The following is a 27801-nucleotide window of genomic DNA, read 5'->3' as shown; positions in this document are numbered from 1 at the left end:
CATGTGTATGTTTATGTGTGTGGATGCAGACATACATGTTTGTTTTTACATATGTATACCATATACATGAATACTACACGTGTATACTATATTATATATGTGTGTGAATATATACCCTACTTATACACACACTCACCATATATATATATATATATATATATATATATATATATCCAGTGTGTGTGTGTGTCTATATATATATATGGTATAAACTCACAGGGCTAGTTATGAATTAGAAGCTTATGAACCATGTTTACTCATTCACTGTAACCTAAGGCATGTATTAAACAGTAGGAAAAACTGACCAGCCAAATTTTCCAAGCTTAAAAACCCTTTTATAGCTTTCATTGTGGGTTGAAGAGAGAACTTGTTTCCCCTTCTCTATTTAAAGGAAAAATTTAATATAAATTGGGAAGCAAGGAAGTCATTTTAAGAGAGTGAAAAAAATCCTGTATGTGTGTGGGAGGATAGATGAGGGGGTTTGGATGCAAATGGCTGTCACCTACTCACACTGCCGTCTTTACCTCCCAGGTCATTTCCCCTGGGATAGGTGGGCACCCCCCCCCCCATCAAGGTTGCCCTGGTCAGATACTCAAGGGCCACCATCTCCTGTGGAGGCCCTTCTGGCCTCTGGGCATCTCCAGAAAGTCACTTCTCCCTGTGGGATCTCAGTGGGACCCCAAGGCCCTCTTATGGCCAGGTTATAGAGCGATAGGACCTTTGACTGACTTGGTTTTTGATCCAAAGCTAAAAGGGAAGGGGACAGCATTCCCCCTCTGGGCCTAGGGTGTGTCTCTTCTGTCAAGGGGACTGGATAAGGTCATGGAGGATGGAATGAGAAGAAGGAGCATTAGCCTGCCCTTGGGAGAGCTAAGATGGCTCAGTGGCAATGGCCAGGCATTGTCCTCTTCTCCTCCTCTTGCAGGGGTCATTCTCAGTGTCCAGCTCTCTTGCTGTCTACGTCCCTCTCTGCCTCTTTTCCTCCTGTTTTTTGTTTTGTTTTGTTTTGTTTTGTTTTGATATTATCCCTTTCTCTTTTGGGATAGTTCACTCCTTCCCTTCCTCCCTCCTGTCTTCCTCCTTCCTTCCTTCCTTCCTTCCTTCCTTGTTTCTCTTACTCTTGGTCTCCTTCTGTCTCCATTTATCTCTCTTTTGATCTCTCTTTGTCTCTCTTTCTATCTTTCCATTTCTGTATGACTCTTTTTCTCCTTCTCTGTTCCTTTCTATTGCTATCTATTTCTACTTCAGTCTGCCTCTGAGCATTTCCTGGCTATGAGTCTTTTTCTGACTCTTTCTCTGTTCCGTCCTATTCCTTCTTTCTGTGTGTCTCTTTCATTTGGAAATGTACCTCTCTCTGCCACCTCCCAGGTCCCACCTCTTCTCAGTGATTCACCTCAGCCTGGTGGAATGGTGTTGTTTGCACGACTAGAAAAACTGAGTCATCTTTGCTGGACTTCCCTCCACCTTCCTGGCGTCTCCCTGCCGTAAGGCTTGGGCACAGGGATGGGATGAGGAGGGGGATATGTGTTTGTGTGCGTGCGTGCGTGCGTGCGTGTGTGTGTGTGTATTGGGGGAAGTTGGCTGGGAGAATGGAATGGCCTTAGGACCTCATTCATTCCTCTCTGGTGCCTTAACAGGGTCCCCCCAGAGCTGCCTTTGGAGAGTCTTGGTCAGATTTGGGTTTGAAGCCTGATCCCACCCCAGGAGGGAAGAAGAAAGACAAACAGAGGCCCCCTTATCTATGGAAGATACCCCAGCTATCTGCTAACCATGGGCTTTGACGTTTATATTTAGAAAAGGGAGGGCAGCTTTGGGCATTCAGCAAATTTTAATCTCTGGGCACATAGTTTACACAGTTCTGGTTTGGGCAGAGAAAGAGGTGCTAAATTCAGGAGGATAATTCACTGTCCCTGGATTATTGAATTTCTCCTCTTTTCTTCCTGTGAAATGCTTTATGGGTTGGCATTTTCCATAATAAAAGTAATCACAATACAGTTTCCATTACTGAGTGTTTACCATGTGCCAGGCACCGTGCTAAGTGTTTTGCATACATTGTGTAAATTAGCTCTTAGTATGATTCTATTGATTCTGGTGAGGTAGGCATTTTCACATGCATTTTTCAGATGAAGAAAATGAGGATTAGAGAGATTAAGTAACTTGCTCGGAGGAGTCATTCAGCAAAGCCAGGATGTAAACCCAGGAGCATAGTATTGCCTTTTCTGCTACTTTTACCTCTCCAATGGGGGTTTGATGCTGATGTCTTAGTAAATGTAATTGTCTAAATCAGTAAATGTGCGGAGGGCTCACTAAAGGTGAGGGCCTCATTAGTTCCTTCAGGGAGTGGCTGTAAAGCTGTGTTAGTCACAGGTGGGTCTGCAGTCTGGATGAGGAGACAAGAGCACAGGGTACAGCTACTAAAACACTGTATCTCACATCAGGAAATGTGTGATCCATCCCCGGTACCTCTTCTGTAGACACATTCCTTTCCTGAGTCAGTTTTCCTTTGTATAAAATGGGAATTTTCACTTCTATTCATGTTTCCTACCTCGCTGAGTGCTTGTGAAGCTTGAGTATGATGGCAAAGAAGGTAGGGGCTTGCACTGTGAACTTTAAAGGGCTTTACAAAAGGAGAAAGCTGTAAGAAGAGAATGGCAACCCTCCTCATGAAGAGAGACAGGAGTCAAAGGATTCATAGGCAGCCAGTGCGAGTGGTAAGGTGATACAGCAGAAGGCTTAGCTGGGCAGAAATGCCAGGGTTGGGCAGAGATCAAGAAGCAGTACTACCAATGACAGAAATTTCCTGGGGTATGGGGGGTCTGACAGCTAGACAAAGCTCAGGGAGGCTGAGACTGAAGAAGCAAAGTGATAGGCAAATATAGAGGAAAATAAAAGAGGGTCTCAGTGTTGGAATTGGTTGCAAGATCAAACCAGGTAAAGGCTGGACAAGAGTTTGATGCATGCCCTTTCTATTACGGCCATTTGCTGTGGCAGAGATGTGAATAGATTTGTAAAGTCTCATAGGAAGGCAGGGGCACAGCTCATGCCCTTTGACCCTGGATTCAGTGTTCTTTCACACAAGATCTACTGGCCTCCTGGGATTGCTCTTCCCCACACAATTCAGAGGTTGGTGTGCTGGGAAATCCCACCCCGCCCCTTGCATAGCGGGCCTGCTTCCAGCTGGGAAGGAAGCCATGCTCATTCATCTACTTAATCATTCCACACACCCCAGCATAGGGCTCAGATGGTGAATAAGACAGGCCAGGTCCCTTTCCATAAGTCCTGGGGGAGGGAGACACTAAACAGGTGGTTGCAGGACAATGGGTTAAGGACCACAGTGGTGGAAGTGAAGGCACTATGGGAACTCATAGGAGGTACCTCATCCTTGCTGGATGGAAGGGTGGCCAAGGAAAGCTTTTGGAAAGATATCAGGTATGAGCAAAAACAACAGGCTGTCTCCACATGTTTGCAAAGTCGTGGCTGAGTCATTAGTTGATTGCCTCTCAGGCCTCACCTCTCCCCAATGTATTCAGTGAATCCTTAGTGAATGGTTACTCTGTCCCCCACTCTTTGCTAAACAGAAACCATGAAAAAGATGGAACGAGATGGATAAGCCTTCTGAGCTCATGTTTTAGTAATCAGATGAAAATAAATAAATGAACATAGTAACTACAGGTGCTTAAAAGAAAATCAAGAGTTCTATGAAGACTAATTGAGAGTAGGCAGCCTATGTCTGCTTTAGATAGGGTGATGCAGAAGGCTCTGAGGCAATAGGACTTTAGCTGAACTGAAGTAAGAGAAGCCCACTTTCCAGGACTAAGAGTTCTGGAAGCTCCAGCCCCAGGAGTCCTAACTTGCCCTGCGTTATAGCACCCTCATCCAGCACAATGCCTTTCCCCTTCTTGGGATACAAATTCCTCTTTGCCACTGATGAGTATGTTTCCAGGTTGGTAAAGGTTCATCATCATTCCATTTTGTGTGTCCTTTGGGCTGAACACCAACATACTTCAGTTCCTCCCTTAAGATGGCCTCCTTTCCCTCCTTCTAACTCCAGAAGCAGAACCCATCTGACATTTTCATCCTCTTGCCTGTTATTCTGTGGATTTACCTCACCAACAACCCCTTAGATACACATCACAGTTTGCAGATAATAAAGCACTTTTACATTTTTTTATGGACTTAATTGAATTCACTCCTCATGTCCCTCTTCCAGAGTAGATAATGACATCCTCATCTAAGACAAGGAAGACTGAGGTCCGTAGAAACAGAACAATTAAGAAAAATCACAGGCTCTGGGATTGGATCGATCTGGGTTCAAGTGCTAGCTTCACCGTGCAGTAGGTGTGTGGTTGGGCCACTTGCCCCAACTCTCTGAACCTCTCTTCTGGATAGAATGAGAATAGTAACCCCAGCTCCACCAGACTGTATACTGTTTCATCAGACTTGCGGTCAGAGGGGCTATTAGGACCCACTGTCAGCACACAATGTTTCTGCCTCTTTACCCAGAGAGGGAGACGTTGAATGAAGTGCTCGGCCTGGACAAAGTTGGAAGTGTTAGGGGAACGGAGACTCTGATGAGAAGCACATTTTGTACATTCGGTTCTTTCCACTTCACCATAGTGTAACATTTAGGAATGCAAGTTAAAAAAAAGACAAGGAAGAAAAGCAAAGCTTCTGTTGATGCGTGCTGTGAGGGCAGTAAACAAGCACCATGGTCCTCAGAGAGTGATGGCGAGGGGACCTTGGCTGTCTTTCCACTTTGCTCCTCCTCCACAAGCCTGCCCCCCAGATCAGCTCTCCTCACACATGTTAGCAATACCCACTCTGGCCAAATGCATTAGCATCATTTGTCCTCGAGATGGTGGGGATGACGAGGGCTTGTTTGGCCCTGATTAATCCAGCGGTAGCAAAGGGCAGTCTCTATTGGCCAAGTGCATATTAATACTGAGGTTAATATTATTAAATTCCATATTAATAATAAGTTGCAGGACTCTTTGGTGGGTTGCTCATAAAAGCAACCATTGCAAATCTGCCTTGCTAAGCCATGAGCACCACAGGGAAAGGGTGGCCCAGTGCTCTGTCCATAGTGGGTAGTCCTTTCCTTGGAACCTAGTGGGTATTTAATAATTGTCTGTGGACTGTTTCACCAGTTGGGTTACCCAGTTGCGTCTGTCCTAGACCTCAGTGAACAAGGCATATCAGTTGCTCTTTCTATGAATTTCTCAAACACAGGACTTGGGTCTTTGTAGCAGACACCTCTTGGGCTATACTATACCCGCTTGGTCCTGGATATTTTAGCCACAGCAGTGGTGGTAGTACTGTCTACACCAAGGCTCACCTTGTACTGATAGTGACCTCAAAAGCAAGCTTCCACTTTCTGCCTCATTATGCTGTTATACAGGACCAAGGGAGCTCCCTAGGCTCATGTACATGCACAGCTTTAAAAAAAAAAGGCATGGGGAACTTTTCACGGGGAGGTTCTCAACCAGTGGTTATCAGGAATCAGGTGGTATGCTCTCTAGCTCCCAGCTTTCAGCCAAACGATTCTGGGAGACATCTAGTTCCCTTCTTAGAAGGTCCCTGTAGAATGGCGTTCCTATGATTCATGGCAGTAGACTTCATCATGCACTTCTATATTGATGTTTCTTTTTCCTTATTTGATTCTTTCCTCTCTCCCATGCATGCTTCTCGGAATAACCATCTGCACCCAGACCCTTCTTTTAGTCTCTGGTTCCCAGGGCACGTAAACTTAGACATTCTTCTTCACGTTGTGTTGCCAGCCATCACCTCAGGTCACAGTACACCGTAAATATTTATGGAGAATCTGCTATGTACAGTTGCTGTGGTAAGTGATCAAAGTCCTTTCCCCATGGGGCTCATAGTGGGGTATACAGACAATACAATAATTCATCAATATATGAGAAAGATTGATAAGGTTTATGAAGAGAAAGTAGAAAAGGGGGATAGAAAGGGATTAGATGAGACTGAGTGGCTGGAGAAGGCCTTTCTGAGGAAGTAACATTTAAGTAATCATCTGGGTAAGGAGAAGGAATGATTATGCAAAAAACACAGGGAAGAGCTCTCCAGAGATGGAAGCCATAGGTGCAAAGACCCTGTGGTTAGAGAATGCACGGCATTCTTCCTCAGAAGAATACCAGTATTGCTGGAATGAGTTAGTGAGGAAGATAATGTAGGCAATGAGGTTGGAAAACAGGACTAGAGGAAATAGGAATTGGAAATTCTCAGTGATTTTTGTTGAATAATAGAATCTTTGTATCTCTTGCCCAAGGCAGTGTTTTATGATGGGAAAGGCTCAGATTTTGGAGTCTGACAGCTATGGATTTGAAGTTCAGCCTTGTTATTTAGATGAAGTGTGACCTTAGGCAATCTGCTTGAGACCTGTAAGCTTTTTTTTTTTTTTTCATATAAAATGGCAATCATAAAATCTACCTCATAGGATTTGTGTCTGGTAAGGCTCCTGGTTGCAAGTAACTGAAAACAAATGGAAAGTACTTTGGCAGAAAAGGGAAAATACTGACTCATGTATTTGAAATATCCAAGAGGATATCTAACTACAGACCCAACTGATCCAAGGTTTCAAATGATGTCATCATCAGGACTTGGACTCTGTCCCAGGAGTTAGTCCGATTGATCAGGCTTGAGTCACTTGTTCATCTCTCGTTGGCCTCTGACATGGAATATCGGGTCGCTGACCACATGCCCATCTCTGGAGGAAGGAGTAGGCCTTAGCTCCACCGAAATCATATAGGTTGACATTAGGGGAGAGCTGGTTCTCCAGTGGAAAACTCGTGCGCTGTTAGTAGAAGGAGGCATGGGTTTAAAGCTGGTCCAATCGATGGATGGTTCACTCGAGGACTTGCGTGGAGATGAGCCAGAAGTCCCTTCACATGACTTTTGGCACATAGGAACTTATGGTAGGTATTTGCTAGACCACCATTGCCATTTTCAGAATCATTTTTTGGCAGTCCCTTCTCTTTTATATCATGCGAGTCCTATGCATTCCTAAAAGAGGTCACCCAGGAGGCATCCTGGTTCTCCCAAAAGAGAGTTCTAATGCCCGATGCCATTGTTGGGGAGATGGGGTGTGGATCCAGGCTTCAACCACTGACATCTGGTTTTCTAGAGTCCCACACATCTCTGCATGGCCAGCCTTATGCTGGGCACTGAGGACACAGAGGTGACCAAAACACAAATCCTGCTGAAACAGCATCTCCTAGTCTGTTGGTAAATGTGCAGTAGGAAAAGCATGGGATCCCATTAGGCAAGTTTCTTAGCCTTCTTTCAACCTGTTTCCTCATTTGTAAAAGCGTGGTTAACCCAAATCTTTAGATTGTACTGAAAATCACAATGGGGCTGTTTTCAATGTTTAATCAGGGCAATGTTAAAAAAAATACCTGCCATACGATAAGAGTGAAATAGACATTTCCTTTCCCTCTCTCCTCTTTGCCTACCTTCCATCCTTCTTCCCTCAACCTTCTTAAATATTGCTTCCTTTAAAAACAAAAAAAGTTCTAGGGAGTTAGATATTATATAATGTATCTCAAAGTAGCTGAGTTTCACCACTAAAAATTTGGCTGTCAGACAAATTGCTGTGACCTGATGGAAATGGACATACGGTAGCAGGACTGGCGGAGCACAGACATTGGTAAACCATCCATGTAGCAGGCATACCACATAAATTATTTGTTCCTCACCTGATTCTCTGATGATGAAGAAGCAGTCTCAGAGAGCTTAATCATCCATCCGTAGATAGTATAGTTCCTAAGTGGTGGAGGCTGGCTTCAAAACCGGGTCCTTCATCTGCCCCCACAAACCCACTCTCTTTCCTCCACCTCGTACTGCCATTATGCTCGAGGTAGGAACCAGACACTGGCTCCTCAGATTTCAAGTACCGTGTTTGTGAAGAAACAAACCAATGGCAGCTGATAAGTGTGAGGCCCTGAAAAAATGCATCTTGTCATGACAAGGTCTCTGAATGAATTTCTACATTGGCCCAACTAAAGGAATGGTGGGAAATGCAGAGCCCTGCTTCTCCTTGGCACCACAGCAAGAAGCATCCTCAGGTTAGAGAGAGACCAGGCCCGAAGCTGCCTCCAAATCCCCCTGGCGTTTCCTGAAAAGAGCGTGGAGGCTGGAGCGGGGACCTTTCTCCCCACCTGGGCTAAATAACTCACTACTCCCGCCCCTTCCATTTTGGAATTTCTTTGCTGCTTTTTCTCCCCCCACCACCCCCCCCCCAGCCTGTTTTCAATTTGCTCTTGTGGCCGGCTTTGACTGTGACCTCAACTCAATCAGAAGTGAGGGGGTGAGGGGAGAAGGGGAGAGAGGGGGGAAACGAGGAGGCAGGGGATTTGAGGGAGTGATAAAAGGAGAAGGGATTGAGGCAGGGGGTGGGGCCTTTCGAAAAATTACTGTGCTTTGTTGGGTTGGTTCTGAATCTCCGGCAGAATTTGTGATTGACCTCCGCTGTGGATCGTAATGAGAGCAAGGCTCGAGTCTGAGTGGATGAAGCAGTGTGTGGGGGTCTGGCCCAAGCCCACTCGGGTTACAGCCCCAGAAGAGCCATAATGGGGAACAGGCACATTCCTGTACAGCGACTCCCAACTCCCTATCTGTTTTCAAGGAAAGAAAAACAGAGAAAGAATGTTAGAATCTTGGACAGGCATGGGCTAGGCAGTGGCAACAGCAGCCCCGTCTAGGAGGGTCCTGCCACACAGCCATAACATACCAGAGAGGAGGGGACAGGGGTAGCCTAACCTGGGCAGAGTTTCCTAGTGGAAGGCACATGGAGCTCAGAAGCAAATAGGTTTGATCCTCGACTCTGCCCCAGAGTGGCTGTGAAGCCTTGAATTGGGGGTTGGGGGGTGGGGTGCAACATTCCTGAACCTCTGTATTTCTTCTACCAGAGAATGTGGCAGGGTTTTAGGATTCAAACATTTTAAGCAGTAAAACTTATAAGCCAATATTTTTAGAACAGTTTTTTGTCCCCAACTTAAATAAAACGTGACCATCAGTATATACAATAGATCAAACTGGCGTTGATCTGGCTTGAAGTTGGTGTGGGCACAGAGGAGACAGACTTCAGCCCCCACCACGTCTGCCTCTCCTTCTCCACCCTGGAGTTCTGCATGTCCTGACGGGCAAGCCACTGCTAGAATATAGCACGTGTTGGAAACCTCTTGAACTACTTCTGTCTCTCCTGAGCTTTTTATCTTTCTCAGGGGAGTCCAAGTTTAAGAAGATGGCAGGGTGGAACTGTGTGTCTCGCACGGTGCCTGGCACAAAGTAAATCTAGCTCACGTTCATGTTGAAGGTAGTTGGTCAGAAGTTCAGAGCAAAGTCTTCAGGTCTCAGCGGGTTTATCTCAGAGGCTAATAGGAATCACCACACAGGCTGTAAGGGCCAAGAGATGAAATGTTTGTTCCAAGCGGACCTCCCACTTTGCATATGGCCATGGACATGATACTTTCCTTCTCTAAGCCTCAATTGTCACCTGGAAAAGGACAGGATAAAAGATTGGACCAAAAAAAAAAAAAAGTTCTAAGGGCCCTTATCTTCTCTCCTCTGATATGATGACAGTGTTATCGAAAACGATAATTAACACAATAGTTAACATATCTTTGAACCCTTATTGTATGTCAGACACGGTGCTAATTGATTTGTAAGCAATAGATGCAATATTTTATATGATATTCACAACATTGTACGTTAGATACTATGATTCTATCTGTTTTACATATGAGGAGATAGATGGAGGGAATCAAAGAACCTGCCTGAGGCAAGCCATAAGTGGGGGTGAACCAGGATTTAACCTTAAGCAGTGTAAATTCAGAGCCCAGCCTCTTAACCACTGCCCAGTAGTATTGTTCATTTGATTGTCCCATTGCCAGACTTGGGGTATTGTGGAGCCCCAGTGCATGTGTTGAACTGCACTGATTTGCATTTGTACACAGAGAAGATCTTCCTTAGGACCCCTTCCAACAGGTGAGGAAGTGAAGGATCCCCTCATTCACCTGTCTCCATCAAAATTACATTTAAACCTTCTGGAAGACAGTGCCAAGAAAAGCGATCTTACAACTTACTCTGTCGGTCTGTTCTTGTCTTTCAGAACCCTTCCTCTTGTCACACTGCAAACTGTAGGTCAGGAAATATTTCTTTCATTGTTTCACTCCCCAAGCTAAGAGAGTGACACGCTTCAATTGCAAACTGAACAGAATTGAAAACCTCACTTTCGAACACTGTTGTTTTTAAACTTTCTCTAGGAGGCAGCATAGTATAAAAGAAAAAGTATGGCTTTCCAGTTAGGAGGATACAGGTTCAAATCTCAGCTCTGTCCCTCGTGAAATTTGTGAGCTTAATCCCAGCTTTACAACAGAGATGCTGACATTTAACTCCTTAGGATTGGATGCTGTGATGATTAAATGAAACAAAGAAGAGTTGGCACTGTGTCATTTCCTTTCCTTTTGACAGTTTCCATGCAAAGGTCATCATGTCTATGCAGTCCCGAATACAACTGGGTGCTGTATGTCCTTATACTGTCCTCCATATGACTAGTTATGTGTTCCATGCTATCCAGTTTCTTCCTTCGAACTAAATCTTAAACCTTAGAGCTGTGTGCCTGTCTTACTGACCTGTCAGGCATGTTATAAAGCTTTTATCCAGGGTCCAATTGTTCTGAAATGCATTGAAACATCTGGAAAGCTATGCCCATTTGTGAATGAATGTCAGCCATATTTTGGCTTGAAGACTGTTAATACTGGCCACAGAAATCCTGAATTCCCTCATGAGGGGCCAACTCTTTCAATGGCTATCTAGAAACAAATTGAGAAGCAGACAGACATGGATCCAAGCTCAGAGAAAAAAAATGTAAGTTGCCAAACTTAAAATCCTAAGAAACCACGAGAGACAAAGCCCTTACTCCAGTGAGTAATTCTATGTTTTCCCCCTTTTCTTCATTTTTCACCGTATATGTTGCTCTGCTTTGGTAGGTATTGGAAGAGAGACATTGTCTGTTTATGATTTTACTGTGGAAGAAGCTGACATTAGAGGCCTGTGAAAGAAATAGGGGATGCCAACATCCTTGATGAATAAAGCTTTCATTTACCTTTTCGGTTTCCAACTGCTGGTTCTAGATGACTGCCGGTCTAAGAATCTCTTCTTAGATTCTTTCATTCTGGACTCCAAACTCAGTAACAGTTACTGATCCCGTATTACAGAAGGGAAAACTGAGACTTTCAGAGGTTAGGAGACTTGCAATAAATGGTGGAAGTAGAATTCAGTCCCAAGCCTGTCTGACAATAGCAGGTGAACTTGCATGTCGCTGACATCAGCCTGGTTCACATGCTTCCCTCTGGCACCTACGTATCAAGTCTATGCACTGTAGATGTCTTTGTAAAAAAATAGAAAACAAAGAACACTACAATCAGATCTGCTCTATTGGACCCTACGGACAAGTACGTTATCGAACGGTTGTTTACCTGAAATGCTAGGGCTTTCCAGACAGTTCAGTCAGACAAGTGTTACATCATTCACCTGTGAGTGAAGAATGAAATTTTTCTTTGAAACACCAGCAGGCTGTGATCTATATATTTGGCTTTACCAGTTCCGTGGTAGAGAAGAGCTCTGTGGCCTCCTTGGGTCACAGCCTTCTCAGGCACTTGGCCAATATTATTACTGTTCCATGTTGGTTCCAATATATTTAATTGTCCTTAACATCAAGTGGAGAGGATTTAGTCGAATGGACTTCTTCCTCTTGTCATTATTAAGAATAAATGAGAAGAGAGTGTGAGGCATTCCATATTAGACAAGAAGGAGAAGGAATGAATGGTAAGGATGCTTCAAATCATTCCATACTGTGTGGTATAAAATAATCCACGTGTTTGTTTTGCTCCTAAATCATCCAATTTTAGAATTGGAAGGGAACTTTAAGAGGCCATTTAGCCTGGTTCATTTATTTTGTCTATTTTTAAGTAATTTTTTATTGATTTTTTCTTTGTTACAAAAGTAATACATGTCCATTATTGATGATTAAAAAAAAAACAGAGATAAACAAAAATAAGAGAGAAAAATACCCATGATCTCACTTTCCAGACAAAGCCACTATTGTACATTTTTTTTGTAATTTCTTCCTTCTCTTTTTAAATAGATAAACATGTAAAATTTCCACCAAAAGTTAGATTATTCTGTAATAGTGTAACCTGTCTTTTAACTTAATATCTTTTCATATAACTTCATATGCTTCCACAATCTTGTTTTTAATGGCTATAAAGTGTTCCATTGCATCACTGAACTATAAATGATACTGCTATTTCTATATCATTGAACATTTAGTCGTTTCTAAATTCATCCTGGTTTAAATGGTACTGTAACATTTATCCATATATCTTAATCTTTGTGCACATCTATGTTTTTATTTTCTTTTTTCAAAAGCTCTAATAGTGATCCTACCACTTTCACTCTACAGAAGACAAAGCTAAGGCACAGAGATGGGAATTTGGTTGCCCAAAGCCATCCAGCAAATTCTTAACAGAGCTAAAAGTAGAACCTGAGATTTTAAATGTCCAGTTATTCCTTTTAGTTAGGTCTATTTCTACTAAACTTCAGCTGCTTCCTAAAATCCAGTGTCTAGATTGATTTTTAGAAATCATGGAGTTCGAGGCTCCTGTTCTTCCACTGTCCCTTCCTGTCCCATGGCCATCACTTATCAGGCATGGAACTTTTTCCCCCTTAGTTGGACCAGGTCTCTGTGCATCTCAACATAACACTTCACGAATCCAGAACCAACATAACACTTCCTGAATCCATGAGCCGCTTCATGAATCCAGAATACAGAACCAGGATACTTCATGACTCCACTTCATGCATAAGAGTGACCATGTAATAGGAAACCTATCTTACATCCTTGGTCCAACTCCTTTGTTACACCAGCAAGGAGAATGCAGTTCCCGGAAGGAAGATCTTGCTCAAGTAGTTAAGAGAAAGTTAATGGCAGCAATAAGACCAGAATAGTTAGTCTGGACAGAAAGCACGATGCACCTTTTGCCTTTTCGTATATTTTTATTGCACAATAATTTACCTCATTTGAGCCTTCCTACAATTTTATAAAGGCAGATATTAGTATGCCCACTTTACAGTTGGGAAAATTCAGGCATAAATTTAAACAAAGAGACATTAAGGCTAGATACTATTCTGTGTCATTCATATGCTATGCTTGCTTTGCCCACTAATCCTCCTGATAATAGTATCCAGACATTTCTTGGGTTTGGACAGCAGCAAGGATGTCTGCTCACCAAGGCCTGAGCTGGGGAGCTCATCTTTCTTTGTCTCCCTCCAGGAGAATTCCTGAGTTTTGCCGATGACTTACTCTCTGGCCTGGGCACATCTTGTGTAGCAGCTGGTCGAAGCCATGGAGAGGTCCCTGAAGTCAGTATCTACTCCGTCATCTTCAAGTGTCTGGAGCCCGACGGTCTCTACAAGTAAGATGTGCTGGGTGCGTGGGGGATGTGAAACAAGATGATTTCAAGTCTGGGAGGCAAGGCATGAGTAATCTGTCCAGGCAGCCAAGCGTTTTATAGACAGCCTGTATGTGCACCTTCAGATGCTAAGGTTTGGAAGTATCCATTGGAGAAGTGTGGCCACAGTAGGCCACAGAATCACACAGGGTTAGTGCTGGAGGGCCCAGGGAGGCCAGGAACACAAAAGCATTTCTTCTAGTGATGAATAATCTGCAGCCCAGAGAGGAAAAGTGGTGAGTTAGCAAGGAGGGCTGGGATAGGAGTCCCTGCCTGGCGTTCTTTTCTCAATTCCATGATATCCCCTCTGAAAAAATACTTAGATTCATATATCTGAAATATGTATGCATGCAGCATATATATATGACATATATATATGTATGTATGTATATATATGTACGTATGTATATATATATTTGTTGTTGTTAGTTTTATTAGATTCAGCTTCCCCCTCCTTAGAAATAGTGCCATTATCACTCCTTCACAAAATATATTAGAGTTACTGCATCCAAACTTCTAGTGATACAAAAGGAAGTCATTCTGAGGCTCATCTGTTAATCTTAGCAAAGGGGCTCGTTCTTCTTTTGTTCTCCCCTCGGTGAGTATTTGCCACATTGAGATGCATCCATCAAAAGCTATAATATAGAGTTCTAGAGACAAGCTTTCTTCATGTACCCTAGTTACAAAACTATAGGGCACCTCCCTTAGCCTAGAAAGCTGAAGTTATTAACAAGGAGGGCATTATCCACAAATTATTGAACTCAGTTATGTTTTTCTTTTATTTACTCAGTGATCCATTCATTTATCCATCCTTTACCCAATCATTAATCCATCCCTCCTTCCATCCCTTTCTCTCCCCCTTCTTCCCTTTCTCCGTCCATCTATCTCATTCATCCATATATCTGTTCTTCCTCTCTTATACTCCATCATTCATTCACTTATTTATTCATCACTTCTTTCATTCATTCCATTTTTATGTATTCATTCATTCACTCATAACTCATTTACTTATTCAGCAGACATTTTCTGAAGAGTTCCTATGACTTGGTACTGAGCTAAGAAATGCAGGTATGAATGTGACTACGACAAGGGTTCTATTCTCAAATAACTTAGAACTTAATGGTGGTATGAAAGGCCACAGACCGTGAATTCCGATCTGGCTTTGACATTTTTAGTTATGTCATCCTTTACCTCTATAAGCCTCAGTACAACAGTAATAATAAAACCTAGTTTGAGGGGCGCCTGGGTGGCGCAGTCGGTTAAGCGTCCGACTTCAGCCAGGTCACGATCTCGTGGTCTGTGAGTTCGAGCCCCGCGTCGGGCTCTGGGCTGATGGCTCAGAGCCTGGAGCCTGTTTCCGATTCTGTGTCTCCCTCTCTCTCTGCCCCTCCCCCGTTCATGCTCTGTCTCTGTCCCAAAAATAAATAAACGTTGAAAAAAAAATTTTTTTTTTAAAAATAAAAAAAAAAAAAAACCTAGTTTGCAGAGGCACATGAGAATTAAACAAAAAACACCTCAGCACAGTATGTATGTGCTCAGTAAGTATTAACCCCTTCACAATGTGAATCTCTTTCACCTCCAAACCGTATCCCATCCCCACTTCCTCTGGAAGGCCATGACTTTATTCTAAAGACCATGGCATACTTTAGAATATCCAACATATTCAGGCTCATTGGTTACACCCAACACATTCATGCACCAAACTCAGGAATATCCCTATAAGCTAGAGATTGGGTCTCTGACCCTGGCTCTGCCACTGACTATCTTGTAGATGTTGGGATCCAAGTTTTACTTTGTACAGAATAGCAAAATCAATTGGGGACAGTGAGAGCTCTGGAAATGGAATCCCCAAAATACAACAGGCTATCAAATCTCTTCTGGTGGGACATCTTGGCAAACCTGCCAGAGGAAGTAGCATTTGCCTCAAGCCTTAAGTGCTGACCTGGGATCCAGATCTTGAGAGCATGACTCCACTGCCTCTTAATCAGTAAGTGCTGACACCAACCTCTGGGTGTCCAGGACCACCGCATCTATTAAATGTATGTGACTAGATTAAGAGCTCTGAAGCCTTTTCCAACTCTGAAAACTGATTATGTGAAGAAAGTAACATTTTTGAAAGATTTCATGATGACTGGCTTCTGGTCCCTTTGTCCCTCATTAAGCATATAGACTGGAGGCAGACAGATCTGGGTTCACATCTCTACCCTGCACTTACCAGCCGTGTGACACCTAGTGAGCCTGTCAACCTTCTGAGCTTCCATGTCCTCCTCTGTGAAAATGTAGATAATAACAGTGTCTGATGCACTGGGACCTGAAGTGGATTTGATAAGCTAGTGCACAAAAGCTCTCCACTTGGTGATGAGTTCCCAGTAAGAGCGTAAGAAGTGTTAGCTGTTATCACTGTTGTTCTTGTTGTCCTTGTTGGGCTAATGGTTAATTTTAATCCCCTCCCCGTCCATTCACCAACTACTGGGATAACATCTAGCAGAGAGGGCCAGAGCCCTAGAAGGTGGTCCTATCCAGTGAGAAACAAGTAGTAACCCTGTCTCTGGGTGACATTGTAGAGTCTGGGCATTAGGCAGTCTGGAATCCTACAGGCCTGTTATGTAGAGAGCAATGAAATGTCTTATGGAACCCCAAAAGCAATTAACCCTGAGAGCTGACAAATCAGTCGAATCCTTTCAAGATGATGGTGGTTTTCCCTCACCTCTTCTTTCCCTTACTGCTTAACACCCATGACCCCCTTGCCATGTCTTTAAGTGGGACCATCCTTTCTTCTGTCCTGGAAATGTATTTGTCATGAGTTTGTCATTCCTAACTCTGAACACTTCTTTCTTTTATTTTCAAAACTGATTTTATTAAATGGCTGTGGAATCTGGGCTGCTTCGACAAGGATCCCAGGGTGTGGTTTGGACCCATCTCTCATCCTATTGGTGACTCTCCTTCCATGAAGTCTGACCAACACGGTCACGAGTTTTAAAATAGTTCCATTGTCAGTTCTTGGGGCTTCTTATTTTCTGCTTGCTCATTCCTTACCAAAATCAGTTTTCTTACTCTTGGGTCAAAAAGGCTGTCTACGGAAGTAGGAAGAGCATGGGCTTTGGGGACAGACTAAACTGGGTGCAAATCCTGATTCTGCCCTCTACTCATGACCTGCCCTGGGGAAAGTCATTTCTCACTGCTCGATGCAACAGTGTCTTCCTCTGGAAATAGGGAGCTGGTAATTGTTCTCATATCACGGGGTTAAAAGGAAGAGCAGTAAGTGACAAACTCCACAGACAGGGGTTGACCAAAATGCCTTGCATATAGTTACTGCTTTGTTCTTCTTGACTCCATCACTTGGTATCTGTGTCTCTTCCAAGGACAACCAAGGGAGAGCCATTTCCTATGGAGCAGGTTGAGGTGCTACTGGCCCGGGATCCTTTGGGAATGAAATAGAATGAAAAGAGAGCATGAGCCCACACCCCTGAGTTTTAATTAAGCACAGGGCACCAAATCCCCCATCCCCCCCCCCCCCAGAGATATAATAGGATTCAGGTGGAGAGGGCCAGTCTCTCAGGCAGGAAGTCTGCATTCACATCTCACTACCACCACTTCCATCTCTGGGACCTTGGGCTAAACGTTCATGTCCCTTTCTTGTTCTGCAGTTCGGGCACCTTCAAAGTGAAGGTGTGTTAGATCCACCCCAGCTTGAGAGTTCAGAGAATGCATACTTTTGCCACGAGATTTCTTCTCTTTCTTTCTCTCCCTTCTTCTCCTCCTGGGCTCCTGTCCTTCCTGCTTTTCTGCCTCTCTCACTTGTTTTTACCCCACTGTGCCTCCTTGTGTCTCTGTTCATCTCTCCTGCCTTTCATTCATTCTCTGTGTAAGTCTATTCTTCATAGCTTGCTTTCTGTGTCTATCTGCCATTCTCCCAGTCATTCTGACTTTGCCTTTCTCTTTGTTATTCTCTTCTGTTGTTGTGTGTGTACCTCAGTTTCTCTGTCCTGTTTCTTATTTGAGTGTGGGTTCCTCTCTCTTCGTCTCTCTCTCTCTCTGTCTCTCTCCGTCTCTCTCATTCTGTCTTTCTCTCTCTCTCTCTCTGAATCTCTACTCCCTCTCTTCAGTCCACCAAGGAAGGCAAATTACTTTTGCAGCCCCTTTATCCATGTAGTTTTACAAAGCACCACTTGGTTGAGACCAATTGGGGGAGGGAAAGTCAAGGCTGATTCTCTGTCCTAAGCTCACCCTGGTGTAGCAAAACAGAAACCTCAGCATTTGGGCCCTGTCTAAATTGAATTTCCTTGTTTGTTTCATTTGTTTTGCTTTTGAATGAAAACAAACAAAGAGAAGCAGAGGAGAGGGTCCCCAGAAGGTCTGACAGTGTGGCCAACTCCTGCACCCTTGGGTTGTTGGAACTGGAGAGTGACCCTGAGAAGGAATCTCCACTCACAGTGGATGGGTCAGGCCGGGCTAGGCATCCATGGTCTTCCCTGCCCTTGCCTGGCTAGAGGCCTAGATACCCTTCTTGTCACCGCTCCTCAATTTCCTATTACCCAAGGTAATTAGCCTCTGTCTTGTCTTGGCTGCTTTGCCTTTCTCAAACCATGGATGACTGCCAAAGGGTCCTGAGCAAACATGCAGTGGCAGCCAGGCCCAATTCCCGGGGAGGGGGGCTCATTCCCACACATTCAGAGGCTTGCCCCAGGCCCGTCCTTCACCTCCCTGGCCTCAGCTCTCTGAAAAGAATGCCAAGGGAGCCTGGGTACTACAACCACATGCCAACATCCATGGTGGGGCCAGAGGCTTGGGGGAGGAGAGGGGTTCCTTCTTAGCAGGGATGGGTGGAGTTGGAGGAGAGGAGTAAAAGGAAAACCAGGGCCCTAGAGAAGGGAAAGCATTGTGAAGAAAAAGCCTGAGGTCAGGAGTCAGACAGCAGTTCCCACACTTGCTCCCAGTGAGACCCAGAGCCAGTTCTTCCACCTCTGCCTTGATGTTTTCATCTGTGAAATGGAAAGGTTAAACTCTGTGCTATGAGAATTGTGCACCTCTGAGGTGGGGATTAAGACTACACCAAAGTCCTGATTCTCAGTGCCTCTGGTACTTCCTGGATAATAGCAGTAGCGGGGAGAGTAATAGTTGACTGAGCACTCCCTGTGTGCCAGGAACCATGCTAAGGATGATGTTGGGTGTGCTATCTCATTTAATCCTTGCCATAATCCTGTGGATCTGGTATCACCATCATCATCGTCATCACCTCCTGTTTCATTGGTGGGAAAACTGGAGCTTAAAGGGGTAAACATTTTGCCCAAAATTACATGACAAGGAGAAAGAGAGCTGACATTTGTACCCAAGCTGCCTCTAACACCCACCCTCCTCTGCCCTCGCCCCACGTGCTATCCCTGTCCTTGTGCATCACACAAATGGACCTGTCAGAATATGAGTGCAAGAGGGCCTTCGCACTAACGGCAGCCCTGTTTGTCATGGGAAGCACGCTGGGGATGGACCCAGCCTGTGGCCTGCAGACCCCCAGGGAAGGTGCTTCACATTCATCTTTCTCATCCGTGAAATGGAGCTGATTGATCCAGAAAGTGGAGATAATTAGTTCTACCTCCCCATGTGGTCACAAAGATTAAAATGAGTGGTAGATGAGGAAGCGCTTTGAATTTTTCACAAGGTCATCATGTGCTCATGTCAGGCTTTCTTGATGACTCTGTCGTCAGAGGTCAGCAACGGGGAAGGCAGTAGAGACGTCGCGAATCCACTTGCCCCTTCCCACCCACCACCTCACATACACAGTTGAAAATTAGGCCTTAAAATTAGATCAGACAGAAGGAAGTCTTCGCCTCCACTCCAACCCCTCCCCTCAGGTGGGTAGGTGGCCTTGGGCAAATCTCTTAACCTCCCTGAGTTACAATTTTTCACCTGTAAAATGGAATCATGATAGGACCCTTTGCATAGGATCGTGAGGATTGGATGGACTGAAACATGTAAAGAGCACAAGATGTGTCTAGCTCACTGTCCGTACTTGACTGGAGGTGGAGGAGCCTGGCCGGTACTCTCTGGGGTAGCAGTCTTCACCCGAGCAATCCGGCCTGGGGTTGCCACTTTGTCACCTTCCTATTCACGGCATTCCAGTGCGAGAGCAAAGTAAGTCTTTATCTCGGACACTGGCCCTTTACTCATCATCTCCACGCACTCTTGCTAGGATGTAGCGCTTTTTTCCTTCCTCAAGGCCTCTGCTTCTTCCCTTTCCCCAGGATGGACTTCTCTGGGATTTGCCCGTCCTTGTTCCCATTATGGCTCCTTGTTCTCCTTTACGTGTTGAATTACATGTCACTTCGTCTCCCGAAAAAGGCCTTCCTTGACCACATTATCTGCAGTAAATCCTGCCTGCCACACATAGAGACACACAAAGCCATGCTACTCACTAAAGCTGTAATGACTTGGTATCTGGTCGCTTGTTTGTTGTCTGTCTTTTCTCACCTGTCAGCTGCATAGAGCAGCATCTGTGTCTGCCTTTTTATCCCATACCCCTGGTACCTAGAACAGTGACTGACACCAGTAAAGAATCCAGTAAATAGTTGTTGAACGATTTGAAGAAATTTCCCAGTCAGTGCATCAATCTGGAGACACTGACTTTTCCCCTTCACGCATTCACAACCTCTAACTCCCTTTCGTACCAAATATTTAGATGACCCCCACCGTGTGCCGGGCTGCGGTCTAGTACCAAATCTCCGTATCTCTATATCTACCTGGAGATTTGTCTGTCTGCCTGGCTACCTACCTACCTACCTACCTTATCTAATTTAATCCTCAAACCTACTCTCTAAGGCCATTACTATTCTTCTTATCCAACAGATTAGCCTGCTAAGGCACAGAGAGTTTAGATAACGTGACCAAAACCTCAAAGCTAGTAAGAGGAGAAGTCAGGCTTTGAACTCAGCTAATTTATTTCCAGAGCCTGAACTCAAAATACCACATTGGATGACAAGAAGAATGATACAGTGTAGAGATGGTGAGGGTCAGGGGGTAGAATATGTTTAGAGGGGTCTTTTGTGCAAAGAGCCACGTGGGCCCAGATGAGTTGGAAACAGTATGGAAAACAGATTTTTCAGTCTTGACACCAAGAGATACCTGTCCACTACCACTCAATTCCATACTTCCTCCTGCACTCCTGGCCCTGCCATGCCAACGGCTGAGCTTAGAGTCAGTACGAAGACCTCTGCTTCTTCTAGCAACGTACTCCCAATGCCATTTTTGCGACACCCAGGATCTCCAGCTCTCATGTGCTGAGTTGTTTCTCAGTGTCTCCAGATTGCCATGTGTTTCTGCAAACAAGTCCATGATTTTTGGCCCAGAGATGCTATTCCAAAAGCCCAGGGGGACTGGAGCCTTGGATGGAGCATTTCTGGGCCCCCTTCACCCCCAGACACCACCTCTGCCTGGGCACAGCCTGGGCAGTACATCAGAAAAGCAGCCAAGGCCACCGCCATGGATACTATAATTATATATTAGATGAAATCCCAAAGTTCCCCTTTATTTACATTCCTACCCTACCCTCTTCATTTCCTCTCTTCATGCCAAGAATCAGCACAGACTTTACTGGAAACAGCATGAAAGTCATCAGGAGCCCTCCAAGGCTGGCTTCCAAAAGTCCTTGCCCAGATGATGGGAGGCGAGAGACCTGAGGGTCATCTTGCTTCTGGCTCGAAGCAGCTGGGGCCGTGGCAAGGATTTTCCCCTCTGGAGGCCTCCGGTTCTTCACTTATAGGAGAGGGATTGAATGAGGCCGACCCAAAGGACCAGTTCATGAATTTGCAGGCTGTGCACCTCAAGAGAGAACGGAGGAGAGGAGAGGGACTCAAACCCCTGTTGATTGGAGAGGGGAGAGTTCGAGTCCAGGCAGAAGAGCTTCATTCAGCTTCAGGCCCCATACTTCTCCCACCTTTCAGTTTCAGTGAACCCATCTGTTTAGTGGGCCTCTGGAGCCAAGTCCCCAGCGTGACAGGGCCCAACTTCTGAGGGGACTTTCAGCATTTGGGAGAAAAGAGATAGGCACCAAAGAAGCCTTCCATGCTGACCAGGGCCCTGGGCCACAGCCTCTGGACCAGTGTGAACGGAGGCTGAGGCCCAGGGTTGATCCAGGAAACACCAGGGAAAGAAGCCAAGACAGGCCTGACAATTCTTGCCCCACTCCATACTGACTTTTTCTTCCCAGTGTGAAACTTCCTCAGCCCTTTCTTCTTCTCTTCAGTCTCCTTCTCTCCCTCCCCCCACCACTTCCCTTCTCCTTTTCTTTCTCTTTCTCTGCCTTTTCTCCCACTTTTCCTCCTTCCTTCCTTCCTTCCCTTCCTCTCTCCTTCCTTCCCTTCCTCTCTCCTCCCTTCCCTTCCTCTCTCCTCCCTTCCCTTCCTCTTTCCTCCCTTCCCTTCCTCTTTCCTCCCTTCCCTTCCTCTCTCCTTCCCTCCTTCCCTTCCCCCTTTCCTTCCTTCCTTCTGCTATTTACCTTCTCCCTCTTTTTCTCTGCCTTTTCTCCCCCTTCCCTCCCTTCCCTCTCCTTCCTCCCTCCCACCCCCCTTCTCCCTCTCCCTGCCGTTTCTCCCTTTCTTCCCCCTCCCTCCCTTTCCTTTCTTCCATCTGCCTCCCTCCCTCCTTCTCTCCCTGTGTCCCCTCCCTCTTTTCAAACATCTCTTCTTTCCTTTCCCCTTTGTCCATTTCTTTATTGCTTGACTTTTGTTTTCCCTCCCTTTTTTTCCCCTCTCACTTTCTTGTTCTCTCCCTGTCTTGGCATCACTCTGACTTCCCATCTATTATTTTTGTCTGTGTGTCCTTCTCTTCTATTTGCCATCTCTGCATATGCATGTCTTGTCTCTTTCTTCTTTACTTACCACTTCTCAGTCTCTGTCCCAATCCCAAGATCTCTATTCTTTCATCCTTCTGTGCATTCCCCACGGCACCCACCCTAAGTACAAGGGCCTGGGTCTACTGTGTAACTCTGGAGCAAACAGCCAAGTTGTGGCCAAGGGTCCCAGAGCTAACCAGGGGCTGGGGGCTTCCGATGCCCCCAAACCTGAATGGAATGTGAACTCTCCCAGGTTGTGGCACCTTGTCCAGTTGGTTGGGAGACAGGGTTGCGGGTAAGGAGAGAGATAGCCTTGCGACTCAAGACTCAATTCCCTCTAGCATCAGGTCATGCTAACCTCTCCAAAGTGCACAGTTGGGGCCCCAGAGAGGGGAAGAGCTGTCCTAAGCCAGAGGCATATACAGCATGTGTCTCAAGCCAAGAGAGACTCGTAGAGGAAAAATAAAGCTGTTTTTCAGCTGACAGACAGTGAGGCTCCTAAAACCTGCTGGGGACTCTCAGGCAGGCTGTTTCTTTCCTCAAACTGCATCAAGATTTCATCCAGGAATGGGACACTGGCCAGAGTTCTGGAGGGACAGGGCACAGGCTGCTCTTGTGAACTCATGGATAGTGGATGGGTGAGGGCTGAGGCCATGCTGGAAAGCTAGGCCTTGAATGCTGGGCAGAGAAGCTGGACTTTATCCTGCAGGCAATGGGGAGCAAAGAAAAGCTTGAGGAGGGGCAGGTTATATTTAAACCTGTGTTTTGTGGGGACTACTCTGAGCATGGTGTGGAAGGAGCTGGGTTGACTTGATTATTAGGGAAGCCATTTGGCATAGGTAAAGGGGAAGGGTGGGGTCCTCATACATTTGGGGATCCAGTGAGTGGTGCCCTGAGAAGGGCATATGCTGGGTCGGAGTGGAGCAACATGGGCTCAGCTCAGTTCTGGGAACATCCAAGGATAGCTTTTCTTATCCTTACTAACTGACTGCAGTGCAGAGTGCTCTGGAAAAGGACATATTTGTGGGGCATCTACAGTGAGCCTCACCCTAAGCTGGGTACTTGGGATGCAGAACTAAGCAAGCCAAGCAAGGTCTCTGCTCTCACAGAGCTCACAGTTATGGTGGGGAAGCAGAAGAGACCAGACAGGTCCATGGTGCTTCGCTTCGTGTTCTGATGGGAAAGCCCAGGGGCTGTGAGAACTCTGGGGAAGGGCCACGAACCCAGCCAGGTCTACTGCAGGCCCCCTTTGCAAATCAACTGCAAAATCTTCCTGAGGAAGTAATTGGAGGGGTTGTACTGCATTGAATAGTGATGACACCCCCCCCGCCCCCGCACTAAAGTCCGTATCTACCCCAAACCTCAGATTATGCCCTTATTTGGGAAATAAAATCTTTGTAAATGTAATGAGTTAAGGATCAAGATGAGATTACACCGGATTAGATTGGTCCCTAAATCCGGTGTAGTTACTGGTATCTACTACGTGGAAACACAGGCAGAGGTTGGAGTTTTGCTAGGTCACTATCAGAAAACATTCTGATGCTGGCCATCAGTGGGGTGGTAATCTCAGAGGACAGTGAAAGCCCTATGCACAGGGTAGCAGGGGACTAAGGGAGACAGGGTGAACTCTCAGGTGGGCTTTATAAGGAAGAACTTGCAAGTGACGTCAATGGGTCAACAATGGCCAGATGGTTATGATAGGGAACAGTGGGGACCATGGTAAACTATAAATGGAGTAGAGAATACTCAGCTCCAGCTGATTATTACTATGTGAGAGTATAGACCCAGTGTTGAAAAATATTCCAAGCCATAAATCTAGGGGTTTAAGTGAAATCTCTTAATTAGTACTTGCTGGCAACCAATTTAAAATTGGTCACATAGACCAATTTTGTAAGTTACAATTAGCCTGCAGGTTAATTCAGAATTATGAACCTAGGTCAGCTCTTCCAGTGTATACATGTGGAAGCTGAGGCCCTGAGAGATGACCCATAGGCTTCTCATTCAGAGCAGAGCAAGGATTAACATATAGTGGTCCCAACACCTGATGCAGTGTTCTTTCCAATGAGTCTTGACCCCGACCTTCTAGCTTAGGGTTGCCTTGTTGCAGGGGAAGCACAGAGACAGCTCAACATGGTGAGAGATTCCTGGGATGGGGTTACAAGCCACTCCGGGTTCTGTGCCCAGCTTTACTGCCCATCCACGAGAGACCATAGGCAAAGAGCTTCCTCTTTATGAACTTCAGTTTCTTTCTTGTTACAATGAAGGGATTGAATGGAGAAGTCCCTTCCTTCTCTGATTTCTAAGGCTCGAAGAACTCCTAGAGGTAGGAATGGACTCAGGCTAGAGGCCAGGCTTCCTAACTTGTCCCTGCTCCTGTTATCTTGGCTGTGGGTCCATCACTTCATGCTAAGTGGCTACCTGCCCCCTCGCTCCCACCTCCATCTATGGAGGCTGTTGCTGTGAGCAGTCTTGAGGGTCATCGCTGAAAAGGTATTAGCAGACCACAGGGGATCATCATGAATGATGCATGGAAATTCAGAAGCAAGACAGAATCCAGATTCTTGACAGTTTCCTTTCTATTCTGTTCTCCTTTCCCTCAAGGACAGACTCTCCCATTTACCAACAACCCTGTGATGCTTTCACACTTGAAATACAGCATAATAGAGCTTGAGGCCTTGGAAATCATTGACCTGAACCTTCTCTCTTTATGGGAGAAACTGAAGATCAGGGAGGGCACGAACCTGCACTCTGTCACTTAGAGAATCAGTGTCAGAGCTGGGCTGGATGAGGGCTCTTAACTCCCATACAGACCATACAGGCCACCTGCTGCTTTCTTGTCCTGGATCCAAGCACATGTGTACCCCGATCATATTGGGTGTATGAGAGGCTAGGGGCATGGGGTTTGGAGTCAGATTGCCCTAGGGTGAGTTCAAAAATCAGATAGTTTCTGGCTGTACAAGATACTTATTTTTCCTGGCTCTCAATTTCCACATCTGCAAGGTGAGAGTGTTGCTACTTCCTACATTAGTTTCATGGTAAAGCAAGTATAGAATGGTTAATACATGCCAAGCTCCCAGCCATAGATGTTCAGCACACAAGACATACCAAGCACATACCAAGTACACACAAGACGTTTCTTTAGTAGGTCTTCCTCAAGGATGACCATAAAGGGGACCCATGATCTGCCAATTGTCCTGCCCACTGTGAAGTTGCTCACATTTTTCTGTTCTCTCTGAGCCACTTCCAGGAGCCCTTTGGACATAAGATGTGACAAAATTGGGGATCATTTTCATCAAATATCTGACATAACAAGAGATGCCTTCCCTTTTTCTTTTTTTCTTCTACTGTTCCTTGAACCCATCCCAAGTACTGTTCTCATGATGATCGGGAACTAAGATTGTCAGTGATCCAAGAGTAGAACATGTTTTAGAAACCGTGCTTTAGGACTCTGTGAGTCCCTAACATATGGCCTAACATTTGGTAGGTACTCAATTCAGCCAACACCAAAGGTCAGTAATAGGCACTACAGGTTGAATGGCTGGAGTCCATACTTCATATAAACATCTATGGCTATTAGCCAGTATCATAGCAGTCACATGGCCCCTGCCTCCTAGTCACTGTCTTCATCAACCAGTTATCAAGGTCTGACTACCTACCACACTAACTCTTCGATCCTTCACAATATGGTACCCTCTGAGGCAGGTACTATAGTATCCTTGTTTTATATATAAGAAAGCTAACACTGTAAGGCTAAGTGTCTTGTTCAAGGTCACCTAGTTGGTAAATGGCAGAGCCATGAGTCTAATACAAGATGCCTGGCTCCAGAGTCTACACTTGTATGTTCTTATGCATTCCTCTTATAGGCAGTAGAGTGACTAAAATTGGAACTGTTATGGCTCAGATTGAAAGAGCTGTGTCCAGTGTTGGAGACAAATTTGTAAGCAGATAATTACTCTGGGGTGGAGGGTGATTTACCCTTACTAAAGGCAAGAAAATTCGGAGGAGGCTGTGATCTCTAACAGCCAGTGTACCTCGGGGGGAGGCGCATTTGAGTTGAGTCTGAAAGAATGGATAGCACTGGCCATTTAGAATTAGGAAAGTTAAGGCATCTGAGGCAGAGGGAATAGCCAAAATAAAGACAAGAAGGGGGAAATCGAAGGGACACATAAGGGAAGAGCAGAAGATTCAGGATGGCTGAGATTTATACTGTATGAGGTTGGAGGGCCAGAACTTGTAAGGCCTTGTAATGCAGATGAAGGAACCAATGATTGGTTCTGAGCAGCAGTGAGAAGGCCGCATTTGGGCTTTAGAATGATCTCAATGGAGTGTGGGTTAGATTCGGGAGACTTAGAGAGCTGTTGTAGGAGTCCTTGGTAAGAGGTGAGGAATCCGGAGTTAGAATTGTGGCAGAAAGAGATGAGAGGAAGAAGTGGATAAAGAGAGGCATAGGTAGGATGTGGGCTTGTTGTACTCACAGTGTTCTTTGGAAATCTATCAAAGAACAGCCAACAAGCCAGCCTCGTTGAGAAGATATAGCATGGAATTCAAAACTTTGAAATCTAGGTTTAAATCTTGACTCTACCCTTTCATAGTCTGGTAACCTTTGAAAAAACTATGTCTAGCTTTTGAGACCAAGCCTCTTTCTGCATCCAGAAAATGGGAGTAATAAATTCTACTTCAAAACATATCTGTCAAATTAAAAAAAAAATATTCTATATGTCAATTCTTGGCACTTGAGAGACATTTATATTAATTTCCTCTCATCCTTTCCTTTTGCTTCAGTCTTATTGCAGTAAGCATTCATATTCATTGTCCCTCTCCCTCCACCCCCTAACTGCCCAACTTCCCTCTCTGGGTCCCTCTTTCCCCAGGATGCCAGAAATGAAATAACATTCTTTTCATGTTTGTTCTAAAGCTCCTGGCAGCTTTCCCGAAGACCCCTGGCTGGGTCAGGACTCATTTGCATTAGCATGTGTGAGGCCAGCGTGAAGGGGAGGGAGAGGCCCTGTTTTCAGGGAGTTTCATCAGGCACCCCTGCCAGAAAAAGGAGAAGTTACTATTTCTTTCTGGGAAACACAGATTCAAACAAGCAAGGAAGGCCAGGGGGCTGTCTGACTTGTGCAGAGGGCGGTGCTTGGGTTAGCTCCCTGCCTGACTCCCAGGACTGTATCTAGCCCTCTCATCCTTATCACAGGCCTGCCCCCCAGAACTCTCTCCTTCACATGTGTCATAGCTTAAGACATAGATAGATATTTATTAACCATACCTATGGCCTGTGACGGAGAGGAGAGAACGCACACAGGCAAGGAAGACACTCAGAAGCTACAGAATAAACAAACAGCAATTTTGCTGGCTTCTAGATGGATATTAAATCAACCAAAGCATCTTAAAAAAAAAAAAACACAGAGGTAATCCCTGGAGTTTTTTATTTGTTTGTTTTTGCTTTAA

The 27801-nt window shown here is 45.2% G+C and overlaps 1 protein-coding gene across 5 annotated transcripts in view; it reads left to right on the top strand.

Moving 5' to 3' along the window:
- ASTN2 (astrotactin 2) overlaps window positions 1-27801 on the top strand; it is an 882297-nt gene that overhangs the window by 814917 nt on the left and 39579 nt on the right. For all 5 annotated transcript variants that reach the window (XM_047068564.1, XM_047068556.1, XM_047068551.1 and 2 more), the window contains one exon: window positions 13352-13493. In XM_047068564.1, the coding sequence (XP_046924520.1) occupies window positions 13352-13493 (142 nt within the window). The remainder of the gene's footprint in view (window positions 1-13351; window positions 13494-27801) is intronic.

The sequence above is a fragment of the Lynx rufus genome, unplaced genomic scaffold (genome assembly GCF_022079265.1).
Source record: "Lynx rufus isolate CCGP_SWC_20201006 ecotype Redwood Valley unplaced genomic scaffold, mLynRuf1.p SCAF_10, whole genome shotgun sequence".
In the NCBI taxonomy this organism is placed as follows: domain Eukaryota; kingdom Metazoa; phylum Chordata; class Mammalia; order Carnivora; family Felidae; genus Lynx; species Lynx rufus.
The sequence above is the reverse complement of the archived record's forward strand: the minus strand, read 5'-3'. Positions and strand labels throughout refer to the sequence as shown.